Here is an 11,065-nt window from a genome sequence, read left to right on the forward strand (position 1 = left end):
GTAGTGTAATCATTCACTAAGCAGTGCAACTCCATTATTTTGCAGTCGTCGTATGTTCTCATCGTCATCGTCAACTGTTGCTTGGGTAGAACCGGTACAATTTCCCAAATGGTAGAAAATAGAAGCGAAAAGAATAAGGCAACTGGCCATCTCGTGCTCGAAAACATATTTGTATTCATCTATGAACGCTTCAGCGCTCTCGGTGTTTGCAAAAGATAAGTCGAAGAAGTATAGCAGCATTGAGGAGGAAAGGGGGTGTAACTTTGACTTAAGAACTGCAATGAAGTAATGCTAATGGTGTAACTTGTATATAATGCTCACTGTAAACGGTGTAACGAAGACTAAAACACTGTGTATGCAGGAACGAAAATAGTGCAATGTGCAAAAACGAAAGCCTACAGTAATGCAACGGAGGTATTAGTTGTATATCCGGTAAGTAATAGGAGAAAAGACTCATATTATCTTTGGGTTCTGTAGCACCGCTTTCCATTACCGAGGAGTGGTGTAAGAACATACCTCGGGGAATGAGCGTAAGCGTAATGATTTTGCTGACGTCTTATTCGTGTATGGTTGAAAAAGTAAAAACTATAATCAATGCCAGTAAAATTATTCGACAACAGTTTGAATTAATAGTGCAATATGCCTCAAATTAGTGTAAGACATGTTGAAAATAATGTAGTGAGCGAACCAAATGGTGTAACTGACGCCGAGGTGTTGCAACGACGGTCGGCGGGAGAAGGCCGTTACCAATTTGCCACCATCTCAGCAATGTTGTAATCGTAAGCGAATTATAGCGGGAACGGACCTTCTGTTTCCCGCCGTAACCAGAAAAGTTTTACTCATCTAATCGAACTAGATCATATATGTATACACATAAGCTGTTGCACTATCTGCACTACTTGCACCTAATACTATTTCTTCCAACTCATCCTCATAGAGAACGCTGAAGTACAAGTTCACTGTCATTTTAATGGCTTCTTCGATGAGGATGGAGGAAACGTGAGGTACGTAGGAGGAAACTGCCGCCTCGCTTTTCTTGGTGAAGGGGAGACTGTTAAGGCCTTGGAAGCGTGATTCTTCAAATGCATGAATACTTCACAAGAGAGGTGTAAGATCCAAATTATGCTTAGCTACGCTGGAAAAATAGGTAACCTTATCGATATTGTAGACGGCGATGATGTCCGAAGCATATTGAAACTGTATAGCAACCACACATTTGCACTTATTGAGCTATATGCGGTGAGCAACAGAGCTGCTAGAGAGGTTCCTACTTGTGAGCCTGACGAGTTAGATGAGGCGCTTACTGACGAACGATTGCAAATCTTGATAAGTAGCCGGTTAGCAGAAGATTGTTCGCCTATACCATCAAATGTTGAACCGGTTGGATCGTGAGTTGCACGTTGTTAATCAATTGCACTGATACTCCTATTATGTTGCACAAGTAATCTTACTAATGTTACACTATTCTTGTAGAATCTTGCACTCTTTTATCTTTACATTTCATTACATTGCACCATTTGTGTTTTAACTAATTCATTGTATTGCACCATTTGCAACTGTTCTGCAGATCCTGTCATCCTATTATCATCGACGAGGAGACGGACAGTGACGGTGATACTTGCCTCTTTGATATGAAAGATGACATGGAATCTGACGACAGCCTCCGTATTGTCATATCTCCGTCGATTGACTCTCACCGGACGTACAACGCTATTGATGTTGTCCCGTTGAGCCAATATGAAGAATTTGATCCAGAGGCGTATGAATCCAAGCTGGAGGAATATCTCGTGGTCAACAGCGCTACGCCGGAGGCTGTCCGAACTGTCGTTGATGTGGATGATGTCCATGAGGGCCAGATTTCCAATACGCAAGCCGATTTCAAGAGAGCTATTAAGTCCTATGCCATGAAACGAGGTTTCGAGTACGCCCCCACAAAATGCAACGAGTTTAAAATAACGGTGAGATGCCATGTCACTGATTGTCCGTAGAGAATCAAGGCCCGTCATTTTCCAGGACTGAATCAGTGGTGGGTGAAGAAATTTGATTCCAAGCATACGTGCAGCAGGGCAATAGGAGGTATAGGGCATTGGAGTTGCGATAAGGAATTTATCACCTCTGTAATTTGGGAGCAGGTCATGGCGAACGAGAATTACATGCCGAAGATGATACAAACTGAGATACAACGATCTTACGATACAAGAATATCTTATTGGAAAGCCTACCGCACCAGAGAAAGGGTCCTTCAGACGGTCCACAGAGATTTCGAGGGTTCCTTTGCTGCATTTCTAGCGTACATGCGAGAGCTCAGGTTGGGCGACGCAAATGCATGCATTCAGCTAGAATACTACGATGAAGGAAGTTTCCACCAGTTCTTTTGGGCATTTGGTGCATTATTCGTGCATTTCGGAAGAACTGCAGGCCGCTTGTTGGACTGGATGGTATGAACTTGCACAATTAAGCCAAATTTCACACCTTTGTATATAGTAGTTGCACTATTTTCTCTACATTTGATGTGAAATAAATTGTTTTGCATGATTATGACCTAACATACACTGTTTGCCTTACTTCCAGGTACTTTCCTAACTGGTAAGTATAGAGGTGCTCTGCTGACGGTTTCGTGTATCGATGAAAATAACTATATACTGCCATTGGCGTGGGCAGAGGGAGAAAATCGATATTCCTGGCGCTGTTTTCTAGAATGGATGCGGGATAATATCGTTGTGAACCGTGAACTCCATGGACCAAACAGTGTCATTACATTTATTTCCGACTGTCAAAAGGGCCTCATTAAAGCGGTAGGTGATGTTTTCTCGAAACATACCCACGGTTACTGGGTATACCACCTATCCACTAATCTCCCGCACAGGTCGAAAAATACCCCAGCGTGGAGAAGGTTTTGGCTGTTGCGGGTGCTTACACCGCCTCAGAATTCAATGAGGTAATGGAGAAGATAAAAGATTTGAACCCCAAATAGTTCAAGTATGTGTCAAAGCTTCTTTGACACAGGTGGGCTACCCATTGCTTTCTTGGCAGGCATTATTCAATGCTCACTTCCAACTATGCTGAGACGATAAACAGTGCGATACGACGTTTAAAGAGGCTTTCAATTACATACCTCGTGGAGAAAACGCGAAAGAAAATGGCATCGTATTTCTACCGGAGAAAAGTGGCAGGGGAGCAGATGACGAGCGTTTTAACGCCCTATGTAGAGAAGATCATAGAGAGCTCAAGGGAAGTGTCTCATTTCTACACCCTAAACCCATCGACAGATGTCCTTTTTTAGGTTTTATCATTTTATTTGCACCATTTTAAATTATATTGCATTACTTTAGTAATTTGTTGCACTAATGTTGAAAGGTATTGAATTATATCATAGCTATTTGCACTATTGCTATCACAGTTTGCACTATTTCTTAGACATTGCACTATTTCTTGCATGTATGCCAGTGCCTTATGTTTTTATATGATAGGTAATCACTCTGGCCACCATGGAGGTTGTGGATCTATCTAAGTGGACATGTTCGTGCAAGCGCTGGGACAGTGACAGCATCCCATGTACTCATGCCATGGGAGCAATCTCAATGAGAAGGTCCGATCCATACGATTTTGTTGAAAAATGGTTTAAGACTACTACCTTTCGAGAAACGTACAACGACTACGTCCCCCCGACAAGAGGCAAAGAGCACTAGCCACCTCTGCCATCCACCGTCGTGCCGCCGCGGCCTCCGAACATGCACATACAACCGGGAAGAAGGAAGATTGCGCAGAGAGAGCCGATTGCTAATGGCTTCATTAAAAAGCATTGCTGTAATTGCCAAAGGTGGGGTCACAACAAGTGATCATGCAAGAACCCTCCTCAACCCAGAGGGAAGCAGCCGGTGGAGGAAATTAAAGCCGTCATGGCTGCAAGTGCGGGTGGTCCCCACGGCGGCGGCGGCAGAAGGGGCGAGAGGCAAGTCAGTCATCGACAAGGAGGCGGCTGTTGTGACGGGTACGATCTAGCACATCGGCGTTAAGATTGACTACCATTATGTGGAGTGCTTCAGTTACTGCGAGCCCATTAGTTCTCTTCTCTTCAAGTTTCAAACATTTATTCAGGTTTGCTTATGTTCTCATTTATTTATATTTTTTACTCAACAATGAGCCTGTTTTCGACCATTGTAGAGCGGTGATCCAAAGGGCTCGGAGCAATTGAAGCGCTTTAGGTAGTGCGAGTCGATCTTAATGCTGATCTGCTTGGTCCTACCCTTCCCAACAGCATCCTCCTCCTCGACCACTCCTTCGCCTCACTCCCCTTCTGCAGCGGCCGTCGTCGACACGACCACCGCTGCTAACCACAATGACTTTAGTTTCTGCCCCCTCGCAACCACTGGCTGGGCAGCTGAAACAAATGTGACGAGAAAGAGTTGCGGACGCCGCCGCAGCCGCAGCCACAGCGACTTGGGATGAGAAATACGACGACCCTCCTCCTCCGCCGCCGCATCGCTTGCGTTTGGTGGGGACGCCCTTCGTCGCCTTCACCTCCTTGACTAAAAGTAGTGTCGCCCTGTGCATGGAAGTGCAAAAAATGCCAGATGATCTCTATTATTTTGTTAAATGTTTAGAGAAAACGGTATCTTGTATACAAATCCTGTCTTTTATGTTGTAAAGTACTATAAAATAGTATAATTTGCATCAAATAAAGTGTAATCCTTGCCCTAGATTAATAGAGTGCATTTTCTATTTCAATAATTAATCTTCTTCTTATTCTTTTGGCTTCTATTTTCTACCCTTTGAGAACTTGACTCTTTGCACGATTTCTTTTAAACCATTGCACTAATTAGGAATATGTTACACCACTTAGAGCCTTTTTTTGCACTACTACCTTCGTGATAGCACAACATACAGATAACAATATGCTCTTTTTTAGACATGGTTAAAACTATTGCACTAATTAGGTAAATGTTACACCGCGGAACCCCCTCCTTTCTTCTCTCTCCTCCCTCCTCCACTTCCAGACCCTAAGCCATGTCCCTCGGCCACACTTCTTCCACTTCTCCTCTACAAACAAGTGTTGGAATGAACTCCCCTACGCTTTTTACGGTTTGGGAAGAAGATAGCCTGATTGCCTTCTGAGGGAGTGGGATATTGCCCTGGTGAGGAGAAGATTGAACGCTAGCGTCGCACTATTAAATATGGAAGTTTCACTATTAGAAAGGTTGCTGCACCATTTCTTTTCACGTTGCTCTTTTGAGTTGCACTATTATTCTTATCGCCGGGCGTGTAGTTTTTATCGTGTAGCTTCAGCATATCTAATTTCTAAAAGCCAAACAGTAAACACCGGGGCTGATTTGGTTCGCATTCCGATTAGTGGGAGGTTGCGTAGAGATGCTCGGGGCGCATTTCATGCCCGGCCAGACGGCGTGCATTATGGTATACGTATCCGAGGGAATATGCGAGAGGCGGATGGAGACAAGGGGCATTTTGGTTAGACGACAAAAAATTCAGTTCGAATCTGCAAAATCGAAAAAATGGCCCAATTTTATATAAACTCAAAACTAGTGAATTTTTTATGCAAATTGGCCATGATTATTTTATAAAGTCCGAAAGAAAATAAGAGAGAGAGAGAGAGTGAGAGAAAATAAGAGAGAGAGAGAGAGAGAGAGAGAGAGAGAGATGGGTTGCTTTTTTTGCGCCGGCGAGAGAGAGAATCCGGAAAACAACAAGGATCAGATCAAACCTTTCTCCGCAGGTATTCCCACTCCCCTTCATGTTGATCGCCTCCTCCCAAATTTCATTTTCTCTTTTTTTTCTTTTTCCTTTTCATATTTGGTGTTTCTTTTTTTTTTTTTTTTTTTTCTTTTCCTTAGTGTTTCTAGAGCTATTTAGAATCGATTCAATCGATGTTTTGAGGCCTCCCCTCCCAATTTTCTCTTCTGTCGGTTTGGTTCGGATTCAAGCTAATAAATTGGATTTTCTTTCTCTTTTTTCTTTGTAATCACAATTTTTTTTCCCCTCCCTTATTTCTAAGGAATTTTCTATTTTTCTTCCTTACTGGAGACATGTTTTTAGTTAAGTCTATGGAATAGTAATTCATATTTTTAGGTTTATTGTGGTTAGATATAAATCAAATCTTTCTCTATTGTGTTTAATGGACTTTTTTTTGGATTTGATTGTAGATAGATAAATTTTATATACAATATTAAGTCCTAATTGTGCTAGAACTTGCAAATCAAATGGTAAGAAATGAAATATTGTTCATTATAATTTATTTTATTGGTAACTCTTTGTAACTCAAGTATGTAATTGCTTCAGCAGACTGTAAAGGCTTTCCTGTAATTCTTTTCTCCTTCCTCTGTTTTAGAAGAGAAGTCCAAATCAAATTTCCAACTGAATGTGAGGAAGCAGAATTCATTAGAGCTGAAGAGAGGGCCTTCGAGTAATGGATCGGAACGCGCGGTGCAGACGTTTACTTTTCGTGAATTGGCGGCGGCGACTAGGAATTTCAGGGCTGATTGCCTTCTCGGGGAGGGCGGATTTGGGCGAGTTTACAAAGGCCGCTTAGAAAGCATAAGCCAGGTTAGATTGTTAAACTTTGCCTTTTGGCCTTCCATAGTAATTATCGTATTGTGCCTATTTGACTTGACTTCTGAAACAACTTTTCTGCACTAAGAAGCATAAGCTTCTAGAAACAAGATTGGAGATTGTGTCACCTGGAGTTACTGTAAGACTTTTGTCTATGGTCTTGCAGCCCACTCTACTAGATACTAGTATGAAACTTTTGCTTTTCCGGGAAGCTGATAACATGAGCTTTTTGGGCCTTGAAAGCTGTTAGTTCCAATTTGAAGCCTTTTTGTTCTGTTGTGGCGAGAAGTTGCGGAGGAGATTTTGAATGAAGAAGCCTGTAGATCTTCTTCAAACAGTTCACGTGTTTTGTGTTTGATTATTTCTTCATGTTTTAATATATGGAAACTAGAACTGATTAGCAAGAGTATTTCTCATGTAATTTTGTAACATTTTGTTACCATGATTTCTCCACTTATGCTCGCGGTAGAAAGCGAAGTTCTGAAAAATATATGTCATTTTGTAACACGTAGCGTGCTCACGGCCATATGTTTGTTTCTTACCATCGTGAACAGATTGTCGCCATAAAACAGCTCGATCGAAATGGATTGCAAGGGAACAGGGAGTTCCTTGTCGAAGTCCTGATGTTGAGTTTACTCCACCATCCTAATCTCGTTAATCTAATTGGTTATTGCGCTGACGGAGATCAAAGGCTTTTGGTCTACGAGTACATGCCATTAGGATCATTAGAAGATCATCTTCATGGTATCCTTGTCACAGCCCTCTTTGTTGTTACCAATTTTCCAACATAATATTTTCCCTACGAGGGCTTTTACACGTATATATGTACCCCTTGAAAGTGCATCTTCTTACAAAAATAGCTTTAAGTTAGGGAATCATCCAATTTGCAGGGACAAGTTGGTTTTATTTTAATAAAAGATTTTTTTCGAAGAGGAGCAATATAAGATGCAGGAATATGTCTAAGAATTGACGATTTTGTCAGCAGGGGTATATGTTTTGAAGATAATTTTGTTGGGTTGTATGTCTAAATATGTTTTTGTTTACAAATTACATTATTAAATATGCTGTATTACCTGCTTACAAATTTTGTTGGTTGCAGACCCTTCTCCAGATAAAAAGAGTCTCGACTGGAATACTAGAATGCGAATAGCTGCCGGTGCAGCTAAAGGATTGGAGTATCTCCATGACGAAGCCAATCCACCCGTCATATACCGCGACCTAAAGTGCTCAAATATTTTACTCGGAGAGGGATACCAACCCAAACTCTCAGATTTTGGTTTGGCGAAGCTCGGCCCTGTTGGGGATAATACCCATGTATCCACTAGGGTCATGGGTACATATGGCTATTGTGCGCCAGAGTATGCTATGACCGGACAGTTAACCCTAAAGTCCGATGTTTATAGCTTTGGGGTCGTTCTGTTGGAGCTTATCACCGGGAGAAAAGCTATTGATAATTCTAGGGCTGCGGGGGAGCACAATCTTGTTGCATGGGTAAGAAAACCTTCTATTATTTTCTCTCTTATGTTGGTTTGAAATCATTTGAAGTATGTTACCCATGGAGAGGAAAGCAGTTTTGGGAGGTTACTTTGAGTCTCCTTTGAGTGTTTTATTCTACTACAAGATACAGATTGAAATGAAATTCTTCGGTATTCTATACTTGTCGGCATATATAGTTTAACTGCCTGGTTGGCTAATGGTTAAAGCAGAGATTAAGCGCTAGGAAAATAAAAGCACAAGCTCTAATTCGAAATTTCTACTTTTGCTGTGGTAAGAAGCTGTGAAGAAAATTTTAGTGGACAAGCTATCGGCGTGGCTTCTCCGAATAGCTCTGAATCCCGAATGCTGAAAATATGTTTTCCGCTAGGCTTATAATAGTTTTGGACAGGTTAATGCAATAAAAAAAAAAAGTCATCTTGTTCAAATGCACTGCATCCCTAATGCAATAGCTCTTGAAGTACTATCTTGTTTACTTCTATGTTATGTGTATACGAATGCATTACAACTTTAAATTGCAGGGACGGCCTTTATTCAAAGATCGAAGAAAGTTTCCTCAAATGGCTGATCCGAACCTTCAGGGCCAATACCCGGTGAGGGGATTATACCAAGCCCTGGCCGTCGCAGCCATGTGCCTTCAAGAGGACCCCGCGCTGAGACCTCTGATAGTCGATGTCGTTACAGCACTTACTTATCTTGCTTCGCAAACTTACAACCCGGAAACTCAACCCACCTCAAACATGCCCCGTCTCTCGTGGCCGGGTACTCCCCCGCAGGCGAGGAGGGGCGTCGAAAGGAAAATGAGCGGCGGATCAGAGAGACAGCGAAGTCGAGTGGATTAAATGAGGATTTTGGAGCATTGGGGGTTGTAAAATTTTGGTCTTTTGGCTGTCAATCTGGTGTCTGGTGATCAACATCGGTATTCATCTTTGGAAAGACACTTCAAGACTATTCAGTAGTACTTTCTGTTTCCACTTTTGTATATGTTGCTCTGGTCTTTGTATGTATGTTGTGTTAAAACTCTGAATCTAAATTCATATTATTATTACTATAATTAGTTATTATTTATTTTTTTTTCCGAAACTCATAGCATATGTTGCAAGTGATGTCGTGTTTTTATTTTTGTGATATTTAAATATAAAATTATTATGTTATTTTTGATTATATCCTCTGCTGTCTTATCTGGCACAACAAGATCAGTTTGGGATATATTTTATGTGATATGGCCATTACAAAAAGAGACATTTTTGTTTTTCCCTTAGAATGACACTAATAGTTTGAAAAGTGCCTTAAAGCATGAACCAATCGACTTGTGCCATGTAAGATTACCAAGATATGGATGACTTGGTTAATGTTGTTGGGCATCCTTAATGCAGGCCTAAGGGAAACTAGGATTCAAACTTGGGTCTTGGGTACCAACCACCATGCCCCTTGCCACTTGCTCTAGAGACGGTCGGTGTCTTTCTTGCAACAGTTATTACAAATAAGATATCTTTCAAACTATTCATATTTTGTCCGAGTGAGATAGAGCAAAATCCAATAAGAAGCAAAATAGAATTTGCACATTAAGATAATGTTTTAATTTTTTTGTATCTTCATGTAATGTGGAGATATTTGATTGGACAATCCAAATGCCAATCAAAATGATTTTAATCCCTACAATCCCTCATTCAAGGGCGGTAGGGTTTACTAACCCTTTTTTTATTCTTACCCAAAAAAAGTAATAAAATTTTTAGAGAAAAGAGCAGTGTTAGCTGTACATCCTAATCTGGAGTGTACATCTTACAATCAACAAATCAGACGGCTACCATTATTTTAATTATTTTATTCAAAAAGCAATTGTTATCCTTACCATTTATTGTAGAGAGAGAGAGAGGGAGGGGGGGAGGAGGGAAATAAGAAAAGCAGTGGGTCAGTAAAATAGAAAGTGAGAATTAAAACTCAATTTAAATTGGATTAATCTGAATCATCTCTGTTTCCGCTGTAAAATATACATCCCAAACTGATATATACCGGTAAACCTTTCCTTGCTTATATAGTAGTCGATCACTTAAATTATAAAACGCATAACTCTTGGCTTTTTAAATTTTAATGTATTGTAATTTTTTACTGCAATCAAATTTTACAATGCAAAGTAATTCGTCAGATAGTGATGTGCTGCTGATGTGACAGTAATTTAGTATTTTAATCATTCTCACATTCTCAACTATAATATTACTATATTAGTGGTACATTACCAGCACATTATATATTACTTAATTAACTAAAATATAATCTAAAATTTTATTGTTACAATTTGCAAAATTTTAATCTAAATTTAATAAATTAAAATTTAACGATCGAAATAAAGAACGAATTCCAGTTTGAAGACCGAGGGCACCTTTTAGCAAAGAGAAAAGAGAAAGAGGAAAAGAAAAAGTTTGACGCCGGTTGGGAGCAATAATTTGGTTTGGCTGTAGGAGAGAAGAATCCAGCCGGCACGGAAGGACTTGTTTGAAAAGCAGAGGTCGTACGTCTGGCGTGCTAATCAGGAAACAGCATCCGCACGGAAATATTTGGTTTTGTTTTGTTTTTTTTTAATGACAACGAAATTTTGAAGTTGGATAAAATTTTGGAAAAACTTCAAATATTATTTATGTAGTTTCATATTTTTTTACTCTAGTATTTTCTAGTTTAAAGTGTATCAATTTAGTGTCTTGTAGTTTTATTTTTATTTTTTTATTATCAATTTTATTAATTTTTTTTGTTAAATCAGTAACAACGTTAAAACTAAAGAGTACTAAAAGCGAATATTTGATAACCCTAGATGGGGTATCTGAAGTTTTTTGTATATAATTTAACAAAATATTAACAAACAAACTGACGAAAAGATAAAAATGAAACCATAGGACACTAATTTGATACACTTTAAACCACATGGTATTTAAGTGAAAAAGTGTAAAACTATATGGATGGTATTTGAAGTTTATGCTAAAATTTTAATTAGAAGCAGCTAGATGATATTTTG

At 39.9% G+C, this 11,065-nt stretch overlaps 1 protein-coding gene across 1 annotated transcript; it reads left to right on the top strand.

Annotated features, from left to right (window-relative positions):
- Positions 5,600 to 9,136, top strand: LOC109720460 (probable serine/threonine-protein kinase PBL7). The gene is made up of 5 exons (XM_020247595.1): positions 5,600 to 5,731; positions 6,344 to 6,558; positions 7,119 to 7,308; positions 7,664 to 8,055; positions 8,580 to 9,136. Exons 1-5 carry the CDS (start codon positions 5,656 to 5,658, stop codon positions 8,898 to 8,900), a joined length of 1,194 nt encoding a protein of 397 aa, XP_020103184.1. The 5' UTR covers positions 5,600 to 5,655; the 3' UTR covers positions 8,901 to 9,136.

This window comes from Ananas comosus, linkage group 14 (genome assembly GCF_001540865.1).
Source record: "Ananas comosus cultivar F153 linkage group 14, ASM154086v1, whole genome shotgun sequence".
NCBI lineage: Eukaryota > Viridiplantae > Streptophyta > Magnoliopsida > Poales > Bromeliaceae > Ananas > Ananas comosus.

Coding starts and splice junctions, on each gene's coding strand:
- LOC109720460 (XM_020247595.1), top strand. CDS start 5,656: ATGGGTTGCTTTTTTTGCGCCGGCGAGAGAGAGAATCCGGAAAACAAC. Junction 6,559..7,118: donor GCTTAGAAAGCATAAGCCAG/GTTAGATTGTTA, acceptor CATCGTGAACAG/ATTGTCGCCATAAAACAGCT. Junction 8,056..8,579: donor AGCACAATCTTGTTGCATGG/GTAAGAAAACCT, acceptor TTTAAATTGCAG/GGACGGCCTTTATTCAAAGA.